General features: G+C 35.2%; 1 protein-coding gene across 2 annotated transcripts in view; it reads left to right on the forward strand.

The window, feature by feature from the left end:
* The window catches only part of PJA2 (praja ring finger ubiquitin ligase 2), a 70,160-nt gene that overhangs the window by 17,724 nt on the left and 27,904 nt on the right, over positions 1–24,532 (forward strand). The window contains exons 2-6 of one of the 2 annotated variants that reach the window (XM_080804852.1): positions 399–590; positions 4,923–5,040; positions 6,345–6,545; positions 7,995–9,048; positions 18,020–18,205. In XM_080804852.1, the coding sequence (XP_080660978.1) occupies positions 5,010–5,040; positions 6,345–6,545; positions 7,995–9,048; positions 18,020–18,205 (1,472 nt within the window). In that variant the 5' untranslated portion in view covers positions 399–590; positions 4,923–5,009. The remainder of the gene's footprint in view (positions 1–398; positions 591–4,922; positions 5,041–6,344; positions 6,546–7,994; positions 9,049–18,019; positions 18,206–24,532) is intronic. The other variant, XM_080804851.1, reaches the window with a different exon arrangement.

A 24,532-nucleotide genomic window follows, 5' to 3' on the forward strand; every position in this document is an offset into this window, starting at 1 on the left:
GTGTAACAGCTTGCTTCTCCCAGAGAGAGTGAGCTGAGAGACAGCAAGGAGGAAGCCGCAATGACTTTTATGCCCTCATCTTGTACATTATACATTGTCTTCAGTAGAAACAAGTCACTAAGTACAGCCCACACTGAAGAGGTGCAGATTCGGCTTTGCTTTTTGAAGAAGTGTCAAAGAATTTGTAGATCAGAATTGTTTGTTCATTCATTCATCCTTTTGTTCAACAGACATTTGAATTCATACTGTGTTAGACAATGTGTTAGAACCAGTACATTTAATAGATTGCATTAATAGTGCATTCAAGTAAGAAGAAAAAAGCAAGGTCTTTGTCTTTAAAATCCCTACTCTTTATTTATTTTTTTTAAAGATTTTTTTTTTTTATTTATTTGACACAGAGAGAGATCACAAGTAAGCAGAGCAGCAGGCAGATAAAGAGGGGGAAGCAGGCTCCCTGCTGAGCAGAGAGCCCGATGCGGGGCTCGATCCCAGGACCCTGAGATAATGACCTGAGCCGAAGGCAGAGGCCCAACCCACTGAGCCACTCAGGAGCCCCTAAAATCACTACTCTTTAAATTCTGCTGTGGGAGGTGTGTATCCCATAACCATGCTTTCCCTTGTATTCTTTTGAAGGTTGTTTCTATTGTCTCTCTGTAGCTGCTGGCATATCTTTCCTAGTCAAAATGATAAAGTGATGACTTCTAGGTTAATAAGATCTAGAATTAATACTTTGCTGATTCACTCTTTTAATTCTTAGATAGCAACATATTTATATAGTTTACTTGATGACAGTTTGTAAGAAATATATGAAAGTCCCAAAGCATTTGAATTGAATAATTGAATCATATGTTACTTATTACATGACTAGTACAAGGAGCAAGAGACTAATTCAGCAAAGCAAACATCTCTTCAGAAAGAACTGAGACTGAATGGTTCTGATTTACTTGAGATACAAGTTTGGGACTGATGAATTAACTATTTTAATCTTGACACACCACTGTGGTTTTTATTTCTTGCTCTTCATCCTCTCTCCTCCCTGTTCTGCTTTTTTTTTTTTAATTTTTCATACTTTTTTATTTGGAAATGAGATAACACTGTTATAGATACCTGACTATAGCTGGCCTTAGGTGAAATAAAAATAATTAGTATTTACAGAGGGATTCCATTCTACGTTTTATTCATAAGGCATGAGCTACTTTTGAAAATAATAAAAGAAGCAGAGAACAAGAAAGTACAAGACATTTAGAAGATTATTACAGAGAATACTGGAAGTAAAAGTAGATGAAGTTTACCAGCTCACAGAGTGAAAATGAGAAAGAAAAGTTTGCAGACAAAGGATTAATCTGTGTAGGCAAAATACAGAGAAAATACGAATTTTGAAAAAGGACATCTTTGAGACAAACTGACACAAGTCTTTAGAACAGCCCAATTAAGGCCATGTAGGAGAAATTTTTAAATGGCCTGCCCCTTAAAAAGTCCTTGTGGCATTATAGAATATCATTTATTAAGAGGATAACCTAAATATTCCAGGGAGAAAAATTAGTTTACATAGGAGAAATAAATTGGCAGAATGGGATGCCATATTCCAACGTGGGATGTTGGAAAACAATGTGTCTCAGAGTTTGGAGAAAGTGGTTTTGTGCTATACCTAAAGTATGAGGGAGGGATGAAATGTTTTCAGGCATGTGACCCAGAGTTTACCTTCTTAGGTAAAATTTCTGAAACAGTTACTCAATCTTCTAGTAAAGACAGACACACACGCACATGAGAACATGGGATTCAAATCAGGGGACTTAACTCAGAAGTACAATCAAAAGATATCAGAGCCAGGGTCATAGGCCTTGAAAACAAGTAGACTTGTTTTCAAAAGTATAGATGAGGATGTTGGAGGGCTCAGAAGAGAATATCTTTAGGAAGCAAGTGGAATCACATTAAAGACTTTTTTTTTAAGATTTTTATTTATTTGACAGACAGAGATCACAAGTAAGCAGAGAGGCAGGCAGAGAGAGGGGGAAAGACATTTTTTAAGGGGTGCCTGGGTGGCTTAGTTGGTTAAGTGTCCTTGATCTCAGCCCAGGTCTTAACTCCAGGTCTTGAGTTAAAGCCCTGCTTTGGACTCCATGCAGGGTGTGGCGCCTCTTTAAAACAAAACAAAACAAAACAAACTCTCTTACTCAGAAACAGTGGTTTTCAGTTCTTTGTACTCTTTCCAGTTCCAGCTCCTTTTCTCTCACTATCTCTTTATAGCATTCTGATCAGTCTTTTACATCTACCATTCTACCAAAGGTGCCCTTGTCAGGATCTTCAGTATCCTCCATGTTGCTGAGTTCAGCAGCCAGTTATAGATCCTCCTCATACTTTATCTCTTAGCAGCATTTGGCACAGTGGATCCGTTCTTCTGTCTGAGGCACTTTCTTCATTTGGCATCCACACCACTGGGTTTTCCTTTTCTCTCATTGGCGTATGCCAAATTTTCCTGATATTTCTTTTTTCCTGGCCTTTTTGTGTTGGATCATCTCAGGTCTCAGCCCTTGAAATTTTTTCCTTCACCAAGTACACTTAGATGTCCAAGTTCACGCCTCTTTGAATATTATTTACATACCGATCACTCACAAATAATACTGGCAGCTCAACATTCTTTAGTCAACTCCAGGTACCTATTGTCTGTTGTCCTATTGTCTGATAGATACCTCAAATTTAACACATCTAAAACTAAACTGAATATATTTTCTCCAAACCTTCTTCCACAAAATTTCCTACTTCAGTTAATGGTAACTCTTTTATGTTTCTAGTTGTCCAGACTATAAAGCTTAGAGTCAACCTTGACTCCTTCCTTACCTTATTTTATAACCTGTATCAGAAAATTTTGCTGACACTGCTTTCATAATTTATTCAGAATCTGACCATTTCTCACCACCTTATTTTTACCCTGGTTTAAACTACTGTCATCTCTTGCCAGTATTAGTTTGATAGCTTTGCAACCAGGTTCCTTGCCTTTGACCTTGTTCCCCTTCCGTCTGTTCAAAACAGTAGCCAGAGTGTTCCTCTTAAAACAGAAGTTAGGTAGTATCTTTTCTGTGTTCAGAACTCTGCAGTGGTTTTCCAGCTCACTTAGAATAAAACCTGCATTTCTTGCATTATCCTATAAGGGCCTATCCCCACCCACCCACCCTAATTAATTTTCTAACCTCATCTGTTGCTTTCTGTCTTATTCTTTCCATCCCAGACTTCTTGCTATGATCACTTCTGAAAGTTTTCACCTCAGGAACTTCCTTTTATTCTGCCTGAAATGTTCTTTCCCTAGGTTTACACATGGTTCTCTCCCTCACAGGTGTGGGATGATCAGATGATCACTTCCCAGTGAGGTTTTCCCTAACCACTGTATTTCTAATTGCATACCCTCAGCAACTCTTGTCTCTGTTTTATTTTGCTCCACAGTATGTATTGTCTAACATATATTTATTTACTTCTTGTTTTGTTCAGTGTCTGTACCATATACTGTAATTTTAAGAGGTCAGGAATATTTGTCCACTTGGCTCATTATCGTCAGCACTAGAAGTAGTGCCTGGGAATATGGTGAAATAAAGCTTTATTGTAAAGAAAAGACTCGGTAAAATACTCGTGAATTTAAATCCATGGTCATGCTTTACAGTTGCCATGTACTATACTGTGAATATGTGAAGATTCAAGTTATTTCAGATCATTCAGATTCAAGTTATTTCAGATCATTTTTCTTAGTATTAAAACAATGTTAATTAGAGCTTATGTTTTTGCCAGTATGGTAGCTTTGGCGGGGGGGGCTATTATTTATCCTTTAGCTGTTGCTAATAGTCTGACTTGGTTCACAACCTGTTGCTGAATTTGTAATTTATATTGGAGAATGTGTGTGTGTACTCTTATGTGTGTTAATATATAGCTATCTATGGCTAGACAGATAACATGTACAGTTAAGCTCATTTGCAGAACTATCATCTTCTACTAAGTGATGATAGGCAATTAACAGGTAATTAGCCATAGTTCCAATGTTTAAGTAAATAAGGTGTTTAAATAGAAATGTAAGCCCTTACCACACTTTTAAAAGAAGCACAGGTTGCAACTTTTGAGATAGTAAATGAATTAATTGCAAATCAGAAGAAGGTCATTTTGTATTTGTTACATGATAATAAAATATTTAGTTTTAAATTAGAGTAGGTTCTAATTTGGGATTAAAATATCTGAATGAGGGTCACCTGGGTGGCTCAGTGGGTTAAAGCCTCTGCTTTCGGCTCAGGTCATGATCCCAGTGTCCTGGGATCGAGCCCCGCATTGGGCTCTCTGCTCACCAGGGAGCCTGCTTCCCCCCACTCTCTCTCTGTCTGCCTCTCTGCCTACTTGTGATCTCTCTCTGTCAAATAAATAAATAAAATCTTTTTAAAAAATCTGAATGATAAGTTGACTATTTTTAAACAATATCATTGTTTACACATACTAATTTTTAATTGTTATAAACCATTATGCATTTTTAAAATAAAGTTTTTATTCCTAGGGTTAACTTCTTTTAACAGTGCCAGGGCTAAAGGAATTCCAGTGCTTGATGGAGAAGCTGAGAGAGCATAGTGTGGTAGACCCCCAGATAGTTTGGTTACATACCTCAGTAAACATTTCTTCCAGTTTGTCTGCTTATTTACTTTTAAATTATATGTGTGTAATCGTTGTCAGTCTTAAGGATGATATATACTTATAACAAGGTTTTTTAAGAGGAGATGTAACTTTTCAAATAACCATCTTGATAGTTGTAAGGTTTCTGTGGACTTGTCAGGTCACATTGTATTTTTCTGATATTACGGGGCTAACAAAGAGCTTCACTAGGAGGAGTATTAGTTTTGCCATTTTTGTTTTGTGTTCTGTATTATTATTTTGTTTAATCCATGGTTTCTTTGTAGGAATCTTCTGCAGCTTATTCGTTGTGTGAGTAAAAACTAAGTCATATCCATAATTGCACTGAACTGGGCACAAGAAAACTGCCATATATGTCACAGTATACTGAAAAAGAGCCAGCAGGTAAGCAGAGTTTGTCAGTTCCTCTACATTGAGGACTTTGTATTTTTCTCTCTAGATACCTTGAATAGTGTACATGACATGGAGTCATGGTCTTAATTTAAGGCCATTTTTGATTGGTATATTGAATATAAAGCTTAATTTCCAATTTTTGATATGAAAATATGTATAAATAAAAATTCTTATTTTCTTTCTGTACCCCCTTGGCTACTATTGTGCTTTCCATTTTGGAGACTATTCCTTTGGAGGAGTTGTTAAGGGTACTGGTTCTGGAGTCAAACTCTTCAGTTACTGGATGATTACTAAATACTGAATTTTAACTTTAATTTTTTTTGATCTTTAAAATGAAGTACAGTATCTACCTCATAAGTTTGTTGCAGGAATTAAATAACAATGTAAAACTTGATTACTCTATGTTATAAATAATGTGGTTTTTTATCTGTGCTTGGAAGCAGTTATATTTGTTTTAATGCAATAAAACAAAAATATGTAATTGTTCCTTTAATTGTTTCATATACCGTGAGAAAATTTTTTTTTTTACCTCTTGTATAATAGATGTAAAATCTAATTGACTAAAGAAATGTATACCTTTTATATATAGATGTGATAATGTTCTTAGTTAAAGGTGCTACTGTTTACTACTATATATCCTTCAGCCATCAGAACTTAGTATTAAAGTTGTTCAAATGTTGATGGGTTTTGCTACCATAGTGTATACCATTGGTAGTTTTGGAAGGTGAGGTAGCATGTCTTTGACTTGACTCATTGCTGTTTTCTTTTGGAGAATTTTATCTGACCCTAATATTTGGAGTATGTTTTATTATGGTCCATTTGGTTCTTCATGATAGTACACATGCCAGTTAAAGAAGTTACCTATTACCTTGGATAGGAATGCATTCACTTTTAATGAAATTGAAACCATCGTTTCATGTACTAGTAATTCAAGTAAGTATTAAGGAGTTATACATAAGGTACTTTACTTAGATAATTTGGAGGATCATTGTCCAGTCCTTAATGAGCTTTTGCAGTATGGTATATGAATTTTGCACATGAAAAATTGCTTTTATTAGGTTACATCATAAAAATCTAAAATATTTTAAAGGTACCAAACTTTAAAAGCTATTTTTGGGGGTAAAGAGGCGTATAACTCTCATAATATTTCATGTTTACTTTTGAGGTATGTTTTACAGTATTAATAAGGTGTACTGAATGTTCAGTAGCATATGATTTGGCAAGTAATAGCATTTATTATGTCACGAGAATAAAAGTCATTGTATGCCTCTCTTATTTTTAACTCTGTTTTTCAGCAATGGATCAAGAATCCAGCAAGGCTGCCTGGCCCAAACCAGCAGGAGGATATCAGACAATCACAGGCAGGAGATATGGAAGAAGACATGCATATGTCAGTTTTAAACCATGTATGACCAGGCATGAAAGAAGTTTAGGTCGGGCTGGTGATGACTATGAAGTGTTGGAACTAGATGATGTTCCGAAGGAAAATTCCTCAGGTGTGCAACATGGGATTATATAAGAGCTATCAATAAGCATGTAGGAATTGATCTTGTAGTATTTGAGATTGTGTGTGGGTTTTATGTGTCTATGAATACAGATATTTTACATTTCCTCTCAAGAATTCTGTTTTGATATTTTAATTGAATTTAATATTAATACTATATACAATTAAACATAGATGAAAATAGAATACAGCCAGTCATTAAAATACAACTACATTGCCATGGCAGTGATTACCTTATCACATCCCTCAGCCAGTGGAGATCCTCAGCTTTCAATAAAAAAACTTCTTAATGTGAACTGAATATATTTTTCTTGCATATTATGTTTAATAGCTCTTTTGTTTTAATTGTATCTCCAAATAATTTAGGTTGGCTAATTTGATTTTTTAAATCATTTTATGAAATATGAGTGTCAAATAATAGCTATTTAATTAAAATTTCTTAATTATTCTGTGGTCTGGGAAAGTATTTTGCATATATCCATGTACTTTAATTACACATCTTTGGGCTGGACTGTGGTCATCTTCTTATCCTGAGCAAATTTGATAATTCTAGATTATTTTTACTGTCATTTATAAATAAGAGCCTAAATTATTAGCTAATAAGTTCATTCTGTTAAAGAAGACTTTCTCTGATATGATGAGACTGCTCTTTAGTTATTTATAATTTATAAATTTTTGTTCCAACAAACCGGCATATCCTCCAGCAAAACTCAGATGTCATCATTCTTTATTATTACATTAGTAGTAATAAAAGGTAATCAAGCTTAAAGTGATTTATAGAATAGATATGATTTTATTCTTGTCTCAAGATATGACAGACTATGGCAAAGAGATTCAACTTGTTGACTTTTGTTGTTTTGCAGTCATAGCTGTAATGTATCTAAAGTTAACTCATTATTATAGATGCATTATAAGAATCCATTTTGGGAGTAGAAATCTAATATTATATATCTGGGAACTGAGATATAATCTTCTGAATTGACATCAAACACAATCGAATTTCATTTCTGTTAGATCTGTAACCTGTTCTTTTATCTCTGAAAAGTACTGTTGCAGTTATTTTAGCTGCCCATAATAAAAGAAGTTAAGTTTGAATTGTGCACCCTAACAACTGGGAGGGCAGATTGGTTACCCTGTGACTTGACTTATGCCTCTCCTTTTAATGTCTTTTACAGAATGTTTTAGGTATCAGGATTTAGGCGAAAAACCTCCAAAAGACATCTGAGGGAGAGGATACTGAAGGGCTATACAATGGCATAAATGAACTCATAGGGTAATCGGTGTGCCCTCTCAGTTAAGGGTGGGAGCATAGAAGTACCTGCCAGAGAAATTCACTTAGATTCAAGCGCATAATTATTAGTATAATATCTGCTTAAGTAGTCATTAGTAAATCAAATTATATTTAATGTCTCCAAATATGTTTTCTTTATTCTCTATGAAGGTTCCAGTCCATCGGATCAAGTTCATTCTTCTTTACCCAATGACACTTTATTTGAAAAAAGTGAAACAGAAATTCCCATTTGTGATACAACATTGAATCAAACCACTGAGAGCAGTCCATCCTTTGCTGCAGTACATCATAGCGAGGAGGGCAGGGAGACTTTAGGAAGCAGTACAGATCTTCATAATCACTCTGAGGGAGAATATACTACAGAAGCTTGCAATGCTTCAAGTGTACAAAATGGAATTTCATTGGTTCAGACTGACTCTTATGATCCAGATGGCACGCGTGGAGAGGCCAGTGACCGTCTTCAGCTTTCTGCAGAAGTTGTGGAAGGTGGTGGCTATCAGGAAGCATTGGGCAATACAATATTTGAGTTGGCAAATGGAGAGGTAGAGGCATACACTGGTCTTTCACCACCAGTTCCCTCTTTTAACTGTGAAGTAAGAGATGAATTTGAAGAGCTAGATTCAGCACCTTTAGTCAAAAGTTCTACCGGTGATACTGAGTTTGTCAATGAGAACAATCAGGAATTTCAGAGGTCCTCTTCTGAAGATGAAGTCGTTAGAAACAAACAACAAAATGATACTAGCCAGGAGAGTCAGAGAGAAAACGCAGCTGAAGATGCAGTGTGTGCTCCTGGGCATATCTGCAGTGAACAAAATACTAGTGATAAGGGAAAGAACCAGGGAAGTTTTCCTGAACAGGTAGTGAGGCCCAAAGTTAGAAAACTGGTAAGTTCAAGCCAGGTGGACCAAGAAACAGGTTTTAATAGGCATGAGGCTAAACAAAGAAGTGTTCAGAGATGGAGGGAGGCTTTGGAAGTTGAGGAAAACGGCTCAGATGACCTATTAATAAAATGTGATGACTACGATGGAGAACATGACTGCATGTTCTTGGATCCACCTTACTCAAGAGTTACGCATAGGGAAACAGAACATAACCAAATAACAGCGGAAAGTGGAGCCACAGCAGGAAGGCAAGAAGTGGTGGATAACACCTTTTGGAATGGCTGTGGAGATTATTACCAGCTGTATGACAAGGATGAAGATAGGTAAGATTTTGTACTTTGTCACATTGTGTGGTAAGCAAAGTGGTTTATTTCTACTAACCATAATGTTTGATGGATGGCTCTTTGACATGGTCAGGGAATTAGGTACTTTGGCCAAATATTCTTATTTTCTCAGTGCTAACCACGCATGCAGACTGCTGGTTAGTTATTTACAGAAACTTTCTTTGGGGCATTTCAGGAGTTTATAGAAATTGTAATTTCAGATCATGATGATTAGTTATTAACAAAAGGACAAAGATACTAATTATTTCAGTTGTTAGTATTTCATATTCATTGTATTTCAGTTCATAAACTATAAGGTAAACATTTATTATATTTTTTTAAAAATTCTGTGTTAATTCATCCTGGGCTTAAAAAGTGATTTAAGATCACAGAAAATTTTGATAATATTGTATTAACTTTGCCAGTACTTATTAATGTCACCTGTTTCTCTGTACCTTTTGTTGCTTTTTTTTAAATTTTTATGTTTTTAAAGATTTTATATATTTATTTGACAGAGATCACAAGTAGGCAGAGAGGTAGGCAGGGAGAGAGAGAGAGAGAGAGAGAGAGGAAGCAGGCTCCCTGCTGAGCAGAGAGCCCGATGTGGCGCTCGATCCCAGGACCCTGGGATCATGACCTGAGCGGAAGGCAGAAGCTTTAACCCACTGAGCCACCAAGGCGCCCCCTTGTTGCTCTTTTTATCATTGGGTTTATTTTTTTACCTATTTATAGGTAAAATGTATATATAAAAATATATACCACACTTCAGTGTGGTATATATTATATCCCCCATGTATAGACCTGGAAACTGAAGCACAGGAAAGTTGATTTCCCAAGGTAACAAAGCTAGTAAATTCTGCAGCTGGAATTTGCATTTCTACTTACTGCCCAATACAAATGGGTATCTCAAGAGAACGTACAACTTTTTTTTTCTTTTTTATAAGAGGGAGAGAGAGAGAGCGCGCGAGCGTGAGCAGGGTGTGGAGTTGAGGAGTGGATGGGCAGAGAGAGGGGGCGAAAGAATCTTAAGCAGGCTCCATGCCCACGGCAGAGTCAGATGCTTAACTGACTGAGCCACCCAGGTGTCCCACAGCTTTTCATAGAGTAAGCATTCTGTGTTCCTCATATATAGAATCTTCCCCCCCCCCCAAACTGTAAGACCATAAAAAGAAGAGAGAAATGGAAAATTTCTTTGTCCAGCTTCTGACTTTTCATTACCCTGGAGTCCAGATTTTCACAGACTTTGGAGCTAATTGGAACAGATCTTGCTCAGTTACAGTGCAGTTTCAAGATCTTACTGACTTGTAGAAATAATGGTTACTTTTTTTTTTTAACTAGAGAGTACTACAAAGGAAGAATTTTTTCCTCTTAAATATGAATACATTTTATATATTTCATGTCACAAAATTAATAAAATGTATTTGGTTTTCTTTGGACATAGGATAAAGCTTGTATAATGTAGCATAAGTAACTTGTAGAAACAGTTGAAATATAATTTCTACTACTGTCTTGAAGTTGTAAACTTCAAGGGCTAGCAGACAATATTTATATAACCTACTGTTTTTTAAGTCTAAGGGTAAAATTCATTAAGAACTTCTCCCTAACTTATTTGTTTTTTCAATTTAGGCCCACAGTCTTTTATGCAAAATCCACAAAGTTCTTTTTAAAATGGAAATTGAAATCAGAACTTTAATTGGTACTAACTTATTTGATGCAGATCTGGATCTGAACTAACAAGAGGCCTTTTTCTGAAGCATTCCTAACATTTATTGCAGAAATATGAGTGTTTGATTACTGAGTTTTGGGGTTAGACCCCACTGGGAATTATTAAATAATACATCTAAATCTCAGCAGGAAAAATCTGACTTTTAAAACATACTCAGCCCTAAGATTTTTGGATTGGATTGTGAACCTTTACTATACCTCTTAGGTTACTATTAAAAAATAATAATGTCAACTTACCATTTTAGATAATTTATCTTTTTCAAAGTATAAGATTATTGCATTTTTACTCCAGTTACATTTTTGCTTTCTTGAAGAAAATAATTTAAGTTGGACATGCCTTCATCTTTGGAGACACACTAATCAAAAATAACCCCCCCCCCTTTTTTTTTGCTTTTTATAGTCAGGCCTAATGTCATATAATAAAATTGGTGAAACTTTTGCATCATTTATCAGCCTCGAAAGTAGTTTTCTTGGCTCTTCGTTTAAATTGGTGTTGTGTGTGTGTGTGTGTGTGTACGATTAGTATTTTATTTGCCTAGAATGACTGTGGACTTTGAATGGTTATAGGGTGTTGTCTTAATATGTTTAATTATAATTTGGTTCCTTAAGTGATACACCAGTATTCTGAATAATGGTAGATTTTTTTTTACAAATAGAATATACAGAGGAAGGAAACACAGTTAGTAGAAACTTCTTTTTCTTTCATTTTTTGGTAATATATTGATATACAGAACCTGAAGTTGAGTTGGCCTTAAAAGACAAAACTAATTTTGGAGCAGTCTTTAAGAAACATTGGAATGCCAGAAACACTTAGGGATTTTTTATTTGTTTAAGACTACCATCACAGAATAAATTCTCAAGGATAATGATTTTACCTAGGATTCCACTCCCTTTTGGATCTGTAAGCCTTGAGATAGGTTTAAGACCAAATTCCAACAGTCTAGACGGATTGAGGAGTATTTCTATGCTGTTTCCAGTTCTTCTGCCCTCAACTCCCTGCAAAGGATCACAGTTGCCAGAATGTCTTTTACTATGCTGTCAGATAAAGGTTGAAATTTAATAACCATACATTCCTACTTAGTTTCATTTTGTCACTTGTTCATCTACTTGATGTTGATGCGTAGTCCTGCTGAGTTCTGATAATAGCAGACTGAGAAATGGGGAAACAAAGTGACTACACAATGCGTGTCTTGAGAAAGAAAGTATAAATACCCTTTAACTTGAGTCTGAGATTCTTTTTGAGTTTTCTTTGCTTTGTAAAACTTAAAGATACTGTAATTGAAAATTATTCTTGTGATGTTTATATTATAATAGCTACAAATAGGACCCTCTTATCCAGAACTTAACGAAAATCACCGTTACATTTTTAGTTATAGAAATTTTGGCCACTTTTTAAAAATATAGTTAAAAAAATACATAGTTCATATATTCTTTAAAAGTGAAAAGTATTTGAATGAATGCATGATCGATTTCCATCCTGAAAACTTTTTCAAATGATCACTTAATCATATCTGAAACATTACACTCTATGGAATAAGCATTGCAGCTGGTAGAATTGCTCTGAGCTGTTTGACAGGAACTGAACACCACCTTATTAAATTAGAATTGCAAGGGGAATTTTAATAGGCAGTATGTAATTACCAGACTTGGAATTAGACCAAAGAGCTAAGGTTAACATCCTGCTCTTTTGAAATATACCCTGAGAACTTTAGTAACTGTTAGATGACAAGATCTTGAGTTTAACAGAACCTTTTAACCATGCCAGCACATTTTAACCTTGGGTCTAAGTGAAGGAAGAGGCGTGCCATCCACTGACCATTTCTTAGAGCAGTTGAGGTTTCCTTCACAGTTTTTCTGTCCCTAAGCCTTGACATTGCTTAAAAGGTTAAAAACAAAAAACAAAAACCAAAAAACTTACCTAAGATAAATGTTGGACGTTTTTGTTGTGGATGATGTTGAGAAAATAAAAGGAGTATTAGCTCTTTAGTTGATTTCGGTTTGTTATATTCAAAAAGGATTCGTTGAAATCTTCCTAAGTGTCAGACTTTCTGCCAGGTACTCTGTAAATGGAAATAATGATCCCTGTTCCCTTGGTGTTCACCAGCTTTCTGAGGAAGATAAAACATAAAGGTAATTATCAGGAGACTAAATTAAGCTCCTTGCAGAAGGAGCTTCCTCTGATATCCCTACAAATAAAGCATCTATGAGCAGCCAGCAGAGATCCTAAAGCATATGCTGTAACATTTTAGCAAACCTTTTTATCTTATTTCCAAGTTCGTAAAAGTTTAGAAGGAGTAAATTAGGGGTAAAGAGCTTTGTTCCTCAGGCATGTTAGGGAGTTACAGATGACAACATTCTGATATTTAGGGAAAAGACTGGAAAGTTGTAAAATGCAAGCACCGTTCAGAACCATCTGGGCCTTATTTACTAAATGAAGCAGACTTACAGATTGGAACAACTACCATTTGTAGCACTGTATTACAGCATAGTTCGTTGTTAATGATAAAATGTCCCAGACTGCTTGGATTATATTCAGTATACTGTCTGAAAATGATATGTCCTAACATCATTTCCATCCAGAGTATTTTCAGTAAAATTCAAAAAGTGTTTTTGATCCTCAGCTAGTCACATAACAAAATTATCCAAAATATAGTTCAGTTTTTATGGATGTGATAAATGCTAGAGAAGACTAACAAACCAATTCTTTGGGGGAATTTAAGGAATAAGATTGCTTATGGATGCTTTTACTTCTGTATCATATTTCTATCTAAGATTCGTACTACACAAATTCTTATTTGTGTAGAAATCACATGTAATTTTATTCTATATGTGAGAAAATGTTTTTGGTTCACAATTGAATGTGTAAAATGTAACATTGAAGTTACAGTTGACTGCTTTTGAATATAGCTCTAAATGCTAATGGGAGACAGTACCAATGAGAGACCATATGAAAATCGAAGTGGTACTTAAGTTTTATTTTGAGAATTTAAATTTTTTTTTAACTCATTTGCTCTTATATTCAAGGACAAATGGGTCCTCACTATCCCATCATCGTTTTGTATCCTATTTGTTCTGTTGCTTATTCTACTTGAAAAATTATTTTTAAATCTTTTCTCTCTCTGCTTTTAGTTCTATACACTCCTGTCACTCTCAGTAAATAACTTTGTTTCTTGCTTTCCTGGAGATGGTAAAATGATTAAATCTGAACTTTTTCTTATTTTCCTTTTCTCCTTATAGCAACATATTGTATCCTTTCCTGTTTTTTTCTTTAATGAAGAGAGGTGACTAGTCTCATTCTGTCTGTAGTCATATCTGACACCTGACTTCATTAATCTTATACCAAAGTTGCTTCCCTTTACCTCATTCTGTAATTTTCTAAACCCCAAGGGGAAACCTTCACTTGATCTTGCTTTTCCTTTAACCACTTGCCTGTTTGTTTTCTGTTCTACTGCTGAATTTTCAGAATAAATATTGCCTACCCACTGTTTCTGTTCCTGCACTCTGCACTTTTAAATGCCTTGAAATCTAACTCCCAGTGTTATTTCTATATTCTCTGATGTTAACAGTGACCTCTTCTTTGTCACATCCAGTTGACTTTTCTTGGTACCCGTTTTTTTTGTTGTTTTGTTTTGATTTAATGCTTCTGTTAAGCAGTTTGTTCACCCTTTCCTGTTCTGTGATTTCTCTTCCATTGACCTATGTTTGGTTTCTCTTTGCTGTGTCTTCTCTGAACCTCAGGGGTCTGCAAACTCTTTTAAAAGGGTGACCAGATAGTAAATATTTTAGGCTTGGTGGACCAAAAGACAAAATCAAGGATACTATATAGGTACTTACATAACTGTTTAAAAATGCAAACAAACAAACAAAAGGCAAAAGACATTCTTAGCTTCCAGGCCATTAAAAAACAGGTGGCCAGATTTGGTTAATGGGTCAGAGCATAGTTTTCTGACCCCTGGTATAAAGAGAGACTAAGACTAAAGCAGATTGGGTGACCAGGAGGCTGATCTTGATGTTCAGTAAGACAAACCAAGGGTTCAGAATAGATTTCTTAGGTAGAGAAAAGAGGAAAATGGTGGTGTGCTGGTTGGAAATCCATTTGAAATGTCTAAGCAGACAGCTTATATAATAAAGTAGCTACCACTTTTACTAAATGTTTGTCATTTTCCAAAAAATATTCTAAACATTTTATCTACAGTATTCATTTAAACATCATAAACCTGACCTGAAAAGGAAATAACAGTATTTGAGTTAAAAAAAAAAAAAAGTTGTTAAAAAAAAGATCTGCTGGGGCGCCTGGGTGGCTCAGCGGGTTAAAGCCTCTGCCTTTGGCTCGGGTCATGATCCCAGGATCCTGGGATGGAGACCCACATCGGGCTCTCTGCTCAGCAGGGAGCCTGCTTCCTCCTCTCTCTCTGCCTGCCTCTCTGCCTGCTTGTGATCTCTGTCTGTCAAATAAATAAATAAAATCTTTAAAAGAAAAAAAAAAGATTTGCTAACAGTTACTGATGGCTTATTATTTACCAGGCTCTGTTAAAATGTTTTGTAGGTATTAATTCATTTACTTCTCGTATGAGCTCAGTGAATTATTAGGTACTGTTACTAAATTCACCTGATGTGTGCGTGATAAAGGCACAGTATGGTTAAGTTACTTTTTCACAACTACTAAGTGGTGGATTCAAATCCAAGCGGACTGACTCCAGAACCTGTGTTCTCAACAACTGTACCTTAAGACATAGCATTAATATGGGACTGCAGCAAAAATAGGGAAGGCAGTAGGTAAATGGTTTAATTTTATGAAATATTGCTTTAGTAAAGTGAAGGATTTGGGAGTAATATTATGTATGTACTATTTGATATAAATTAAAGCAATAGTGATATTTAAAATGAATCTTTTAAGTGAGGGGAGGGAATGAGATTAAATTTAGGGACACCAATTAATAATTGACTTTCAGGTCTAGGTTTGGAAAAGAATGCTGGAGCCAGGGTTTTTAGGGGAAATGGAGACAAAGGAGACATTTTACAGAAAGAATGGAATGTAAAAAGGATTTAAACATAGGAGTTTATGAGGTGTCAAAGATACGTGATTTTCAGCTTGTGAGCAGGGGAATACCGTTAACAGATAGAAAATCAAGAAATTTACCTGTCAAATAAGTTTTGTTTTATAGCTTTTGAAAAGGAGGGTGAAAATCGAAAACTTTCTAGATGACTAGGTGGTCAGGGCTAGTATATATATTTAAAAGTTACCTATTTAGGGGTATGGATTATATATAATAGAAATAATGATACAGGGCAGGGATATGCAGATTTTTCCCTAAAGGGCCAGATAGTATATATTTTAAATTTTGTTAAGAGGTAGAATTAAAGACAAACTTATAAAAAAAGAAAAGAAAAGAAAAAAACATTTTTAATGCAGAGACCCTAGGAAAAACAGGTAGAAGGGCCAAATTTGGCCAAAAGGCTGAATTTACCAAATTGTGACATAGACTTCTTAAATATATTGACTATTGATCATAGGCATTCTTTTTATATTACAGTTTGGAGATAGTCCATCAATTATTTCACTAAGTTAAAAAAAATTCGGAGGTTTTTAGGTATTGTTTTTCTGGACAGGATCATAACATGCTTAAAATATGAGGTTTTCTTTTAAATAAGTTAAGTTGCCAGAAATTAATAAAGAAAGCTTACTGTAATTGTTAATGAGATACCACAATTAGAAGTGGAATATAGCTTCAAATTTGAGAGGCTTCATAGTTGAGGAAACTTAGTTCAAGAACTCTTTTAAAACTATTATCTATGTTAGATTTTTACACTGATACAAATCTAGAAATGATTACTTAGATTATTTTTGGATTACAGAAAATTTTACAAAATAAAAGCGATTAGGGTCCTATTCAACTGAAGGAATATCTTTTACTTGCTATGCCAGAGCTATATAGCATTCCTTCTCCAGAATGCTTGTGCTTTACTGCCTTTCATTTACTGAAGATTGGAAGTTGATTTTACTTTTTTACGTCTAACTTCTCAGAGCTTACATTACGTTAGTGCTACTCTTTTTTAATAGCATTTTGATCTCTTCGGTTTATCTGCCTATAGAAGGAGGAACTCATTAACTAGTCTAGTTAATATATCATTATTAATATAACCACTAGTAATACATCATCATAAAGAAAAGTTATTTCGTACTAATTATCACTTCTTTCAGAAACAAACTAAAATTTATAATTTTTTTTTCTTAAAAATAATGGCACAAAGGGAAATCTTTAAGAGGAGTTTTTTTTTAAGTTTTTATTTCTTTATTTGACAGAGATCACGAGTAGGCAGAGAGAGAGGGGGAAGCAGGCTGCCTGCTGAGCAGAGACTGATGCAGGGCTTGATTCCAGGACCCTGAGATCATGACCTGAGCCGGAGGCAGAGTCTTAACCCACTGAGCCCCCCAGGTGCCCCAAGGGGATTCTTGACCAGAATGGTTGATATGGTTGGAAAGGGCATTTAAGATTTATTTTCACCATTAATAAGTACAAGATAACTGTATTTTAAGAGTAGTTAAATGTAACCAAATTAACCAAAGTTAAAAATATAACCAAAAGTCATTTTCTGAGGTTCTTCATTAACCCTTCTATAGTATGTTTTGGTTCCTTATCTACATATTTTCTTGCAGTGAAATTTATTTTGTGTTCACAGTTCTACCAAAAGACTTTAGTAAAAATTAGTGCAGCTTTTTATGAATTTGAATCTCATTTCACTTTAAAGTCTTTTGTAAAAAAGGAAGGAAAAAATAGTTAAGCTTTTGAAACATGGTAATAGTGGAAATTTATTCAGAGGATATGTCCCCAGTTGTCAGTATGTAATTAGAAAGTTGTTTTAGTTGGGGTAGATGAGTAATAAATCTATTATTTATTTCAGAAAGCATTTAATTTATGATTACCAAATTATATTTAAAATTTTATTTAGATATACGTCTACAAAAATAAAGAACCCTGTATCTAAGCACCATGGATTTACTTACTTTAGTGAAGAAAATAATGAATCGACATTTCTGTAACTTGCCATATGCTTTATTCATCGGAAAAAGTTACATTCTGCTGAATGTATTTATTTCTGTGTTTACTTTTAAAATATTTTTTTAAAATTGACTTGGCACCTGATAAAGCATGTGTGGCATAGTCGTACACTGTATACTGTGATGCCTCCAAATGACAAATGCACAAATAGTGACAGTTACTGTATTTCTGTTCTGAATTTGCAGTTCAGAATGCAGTGATGGAGAATGGTCTGCCTCATTGCCTCATCGGTTTTCTGGTACAGAAAAAGATCAGTCATCAAGTGATGAAAGCTGGGAAACTTTGCCAGGAAAAGATGAGAATGAACCTGAATTACAGAGTGATAGCAGTGGTCCTGAAGAAGAAAACCAAGAATTGTCTCTACAAGAAGGGTATGTTTAACAGTGAGATTTATTATTTTTATGTGTATCGTCTGAGAATTGTATCCCATCACATTCAGATGTTGGGGATGCTGTTAATTTGCATGTACAAGCCCTGTGTAGGACCAGTAAATCCTACTGATTTTTTTTTTCGTTATGCTTTTGGTATTTTACAAAGATCAATTAGATTGAAAATTCTAGTAATTTCATTATCTTTTCTTGAGATACAGTATATATTTCCACTTTGCGTTAAAGAAAACTTGGGCATTTAAAAGATGTTTTGATGGGGTGCCCGGGTGGCTCAGTGGGTTAAGCCTCTGCCTTCAGCTCGGGTCATGATCTCAGGGTCCTGGGATCAAGCCCCGTATCAGGCTCTCTGTTCAGTGTGGAACCTGCTTCCCTCCTCTCTCTGTCTCTGCCTCTCTGCCTACTTGTGATCTCTCTGTCAGATAAATAAATAAAATCTTTAAAAAAAATAAAAGATGTTTTGATTGAGTTAGGTTGTGTGAGTGAATTGGAGCTGCTGTTGCTCTGCAGTGGAGGTGATGGTGAGGGAAGAGGTAGACACAAGAGGGAGATCAGTGATTTATTCACAGATATGGAGAAAGTTACAAAAGTTGAAGTTTTAATATTTCTGTCTAACTGCAGCTGACGATAGCTCTGAAATCAGTGATTGTTAGTAAGCGCCTTTGTCTTTTCCTAACTTTAATAGGAATGCTCTAGTTCTAGGGGTTGTCAGATTTAACACTGTGAAAGGCTGGATAGTAAATATTTTCAACTTTGTGTGCCGGTCTCTTTTGCAGCTACTCAACTCTGGTGTTTTAGTGTAAGAGTAGCTGTAAGACGGTATGTAAATGAATGGGTGTGGCTGTCTTCCAACAAAATTTTATTTATAAAAACAGTTGGCAGGCTGAAAATAACCCATGGGCATGGTTTATCACCCTTGCTCTAATATTTCCCAAGTAAGAATGATTCTGGCTGATTTACACGCACAAAACAACACAGGTTGATTTATACACACAGACACACACACACAATTTTTTTTTCTAAATCACACTAAGGAAATATCCCCATTATTACTTGATAGGTTTTTAGGAGGAATATTTGTCAAATTTTATCAGTTTTTTTTTAAGCATCAGTGGAAATTACCATAGTGATTTTTCATCTTTGACCTGATGATAATGAGAAATTATCTTTTTAAATATTTTTACAATATTTTTTAAGATTTTATTTATTTATTTATTTGACAGAGATATACAGAGAGCCAGAGAGTACAAGCAGGGGCAGTGGCAGAGGAAGAAGGAGAAGCAGGCTCCCAGCTGAGTAGGGAGCCCAGTGTGGGGCTCAATCCCAGGATCTTGGGATCATGACCTGAGCCAAAGGCAGTAGTTTAACCGACTGAGCCACCCAGGTGCCCAAGGAATTATTTTGTTACCAGATTTCCTGATAGTTATCCTGGTTTCTTGAAATAAACAAAAATGATCACATAGTCATAGTTTGTTGTTTTAATGAGCTGCTGGATTCTGTTTGCTAATATTTGACATAGGATTTTCCCTTGAGATGCGTAAGTGCGATTATGTCTTTTATCCTTATAAGTGTGATACTTGCTTGGCTAAAACAATGTATATGTGCTTCTTTTTAGCCCTTTGATGTTTATCTTATTTATTCCTTTAAAGGTTGTTTAAATATTTTACTTAAATAGCTTATTTTAAAGATTTTTAGTATTTTCTTATGAAAGCTAGGCTTGTGTTTTATTGTGAGGTAGTATCTGTTAATTTAAATGTTTTTTCTGATAATTGGTTAGTTCTGATTTTTAGTCTCTCATGAAATCTATTTTGGTACATATATTTTCATAACTTTCACCTTGGACTAACATTAAAATTTGTACTTCTCAAAAGGTATAAATTTCCAGCATGAGATGAATTCTGTAAGGTATAAATATATTAGAAAATCTGTAAAGAAAGAAATTTATGAACGTAGTTGTTTTGACAGTGATTGAAAATGGTGGTTTTTTCCCTCATCTGATTTTATGTTTGATCTTCTTGAATCAATATTAGTTTACTAAGTATTATTAAATTGTGATAGTAATTATTCATTCATCAAATATTTATTTAGGATTTAGTATGTACCAAGCATTGTGCTGGATTCTGGAATTAAATGAGCAAGACAAACTAAGATTCCAGCTTGAAGCTTACATGGTGGTGGGAGAGGCAGGTATTAAGCAAAATACAAACTTGATGAATTACAAACTGTGATAATGACTGTGAAGGAAAGAAAACACTCATATGATAGAAAGCAACTAATAGGCACCTGTGTTTTTTTTTCCATTTTATTTTATTTCATTTCTTTTCAGTGTTTCAGCATTCATTGTTTATGTACCACACCCAGTGCTCCATGTAATACATGCCCTCCTTAATACCCACCACCAGGCCCTCCCAACCCCCGCCCCTCCAAAACCCTCAGTTTGTTTCTCAGAGTCCACAGTCTCTCATGGTTTGTCTCCCCTTCCGATTTCCCCCAACTCACTTCTCCTTTCTATCTACCACTGTCCTCCGTTTTATTTCTTTGCTCCACAAGTAAGTGAAATCATATGATACTTGACTCTCTCTGCTTAACTTATTTCACTCAGCATAATCTCTTCCATTCCTGTCAATATTGATACAGAAGTTGGGTATTCATCCTTTCTGATGGAGGCATGATACTCCATTGTACATATGGACTGTATCTTCTTTAAACATTCGTCTGTTGAAGGGCATCTCGGTTCTTTCCAAAGTTTGGCGACTGTGGCCATTGCTGCTATGGGGTACAGATGGCCCTTCTTTTCACTACCTCAATATCTTTGGGGTAAATACCCAGTAGTGCAATTGCAGGGTCCTAGGGTAGCTCTATTTTTAATTTCTTAAGGAATCTCCACACTGTTTTCTAAAGTGGCTGCACCAACTTGCATTCCCACCAACAGTGTAAGAGGGTTCCCCTTTCTCCACATCCTCTCCAACACATGTTGTTTACTCTCTTGTTAATATTGGCCATTCCCACTGGTGTAAGGTGGTAATCAATGTGGTTTTGATACGAATTTACCTGGTGGCTAACGATGATGAACATTTTTTCATGTGTCTGGTAGCTATTTGTATGTCTTCATTGGAGAAGTGTCTGTTCCTGTCTTCTGCCCATTTTTTGACATGATTATCTGTTTTGTGTGTGCTGAGTTTGAGGAGTTCTTTATAGATCTTGGATATCAGCCCTTTGTCTGTAGTGTCATTTGCAAATATATTATCCCATTCCGTGGGTTGCCTCTTTGTTGACTGTGTCCTTTGCTGTAATAGGCACCTATATTAATTAGAGTGGCCAGGGAGTACTTCTCTCAGGAACTGACTTTTGAGCTGGGATCTAAAAGATAAGAATTCATGGTTGAGAAGAGCTTCCTGGGCAAAAGGAAAGGTAAGAGCAGAGGTATTAAAAAGGAAAGGGCTTGATATGTTTAGAGGTAGTGGGGCTGAAGTGAAGGAGTGAAAAGAGAGTGATAGGAGATGATGTGGCAGGTACCAAACTATGCAGGATATGTAGCATCTGGAATTTATTCATAGAGCAGGGAGATTTAAGTGGACAGTTATAATTGCATAATTGATCTGACACAAATTTTTAAAAGATTCACTGTAGTTGCTTTGTCTCCAGAATGAATTAGAAAGGTATTAAAGTATAAAAGAAAAAAGAAGTTGGGCTAGCCCTTGGACTAGTGAGGATTAAAAAAAGTAAACAAGTTTGAGAATATTTTTGAGTTATAAATAATAGGAGTGGTTGAGTGTGAGATGAGGGAGAATGAGATATCAGTTATGGCTGGGTTTTTTGGTTTGAGCAGTGGGTAGTTGTTACTGTCATTGAGATGGAAAGTAAGAACTCTTTCTGGAAGTTTTAAGTGCCATTTAGACATGCAGTGTAGAGGATAAGTAGATGCTTGAATATTTTAAAGCTTGAAGGAAATGTCCCAGATTATAGTTAGATATAGAAATGTATGACTATAAACAGAAACATTTATGGTAGTCATTAGCTACTTGCATTGATACCGTACAATAATAAAGGCCAGTAATTCATTAAAAAAAAATAAAAGTGAGGGGATGGTTTAACAAGCACTCCACCCTGTGGAACACACAAACACAAAAAACTGAGCATGTAGTAGGCTACAAAGCACAGATTAACACATTTCAAAGAATCAGTATCCTGCAGACTATATTCTCTGACCACAATGCAGTTAACTTAAAAATAAATAATAAAAATTTTAAAAATCCATACATTTTAAATTGTTCATCCTTCTAAATAACCAGTAGGACAAAAAAATTATAACTGAAGTTTAAACTGCTCTCTACTTGCTGATAATGAGAATACCACCACAATTAAAATTTGAGGGATGCAGTGAAATTGGTAAACAGAAATTTATCTTTCTAAGTGCGTAAGTTAGAAAAGAAAAAAACCTGAACATGGAGGAACTATGCATTTAACTTAAAATAGAAAAGGAATAGAAAATAAAGAAAATAAGGAAATAAGAATTAGAATTAGGAAAGATAAGAACATAACTCAGTAAGTTAGAAAACAGTTACGATAGAAAGGATCAAAGAAATCAGAAGGTGATACTTTGAAAAGATTAAGAAAAATAGATAATCCAGTTGTATAGTGAACAAGAAAATAAAGACAAGGCACAAATAAATAAAATGGAAATACAAAAGTGTACACAGCCACAAATACAATAAAGACTGCATAGAGTAAAAAGAGTACTGTGAATTTTGTACCAGTAAATTTGAAAACTTAGAAGAAACTGATAAATTTCCAGGAAAATAGAACTCACCAAAACTTATGGGAAGCCTGAATAATAATATAAGTATTACAGATATGTAATCAGTACTTTAAAATCTTACTGTGAAGGGGCGCCTGGGTGGCTCAATCAGTTAAGCATCTGCCTTCAGCTCAGGTCATAATCCTGGCTCCTGGGATTGAGCCCCACGTCAGGCTCTCTGCTTGGTGGAGAGCCTGCTTCTCTCTCTTCCTCTGCCTGCTACTCTGCCTGCTTGTACTGTCTCTCTATCTCTCTGTCAAATAAATAAATAAAATCTTAAAAAAAAATAAGATAAAATCTTACTGTGGAGAAAACAACTAATCCATATGGTTTTAGAGTTAATTCTCTTAAACTAAACTTTCAAGGATCATGCCACTTCACTCTACAAGAGAAAGAAAAAGAGCTATTTCTCCAAATCATTGTAAAAGGCCAGTGTAACCCTAACACCAAAAGAGTATGTGAAGGAAAATAAAAACCTGTGGCTTTCATTGGGGCGCCTGGGTGGCTCAGTTGGTTAAGCGTCTGCCTTTGGCTCAGGTGATGATCCCAGGGTTCTTGGATTGAGTTCTGCATCCGGCTTCCTGCTCAGCGGGGACCCTGCTTCTTCCTTTTCTGCTCTCCCTGCTTGTGCGTGCGCTCTCTCGCTCTCTCTTGCTCTTTCCGTGTCAAACATAAAATCTTAAAAAAAAAAAAATAAAAAAACCACATCTTTATTAAATGCATGTCAAAATCCCAAACAGAATTGGAAATCTCAATTTGTAAGTGTATATTTTGAAGATGGAACTCAATTACCAGTCTGAGTTTATTCCAGAAATGTAAAGGTGTTTTAATATAAAAATACTCGTAAATGTCATTCACCATATTAATAGAATACAGGAGAAAATCATATGATAGATTCTACAGATAAAGGGGAAAAAAACCACGTAGTAATGTTCAGTACCTCAACATGATAAAAACTCAGAAACTAGGATCAGAACAGAATCTCTTTGACCTGATAAAAGGTATCTACAAAAAAAAAAATCGGTAGTAATCATTTTTGGTAATGAAGCATTAAACCCTCACCCCTTAAAATCAAGAGCAAGACAAGGGTGCTCATAACACCATTTTAGCAGCCATCGTGGTAGAGGTCTTGGTGGGCATGATATGATGGGAAAATAAAAATAAAATACGATGGGAAAATAATAAAGGAGAAAAAGCTGTAAAAAGCAGAAACTAGCAGAAAAGAAAGAAACTAGTAGAATATACTTATAGAATAGAAATTGTTAATGTGCAGGATACAAATAACTCCTAGAAATCAGGAAGAAAAACTGACAGTCTAATTGCAAAATGTTCAAAATATTGAGCAAGTAATTCACTGAAGAGGAAATATTAATGGTAAGTAAAAATACCAAAAGGTACTTAGATCATGAGTAATCAAGGGAGTATATGTTAAGATCATAAGGAGGTATCATTTTTTACCTACCAAATTTCCTTGGTAGGTAAAGGAAATTTTCCTAGTGTTTGTTAATAACAAA

Source organism: Martes martes (genome assembly GCF_963455335.1).
Source record: "Martes martes genome assembly, chromosome: 5".
In the NCBI taxonomy this organism is placed as follows: Eukaryota; Metazoa; Chordata; class Mammalia; order Carnivora; family Mustelidae; genus Martes; species Martes martes.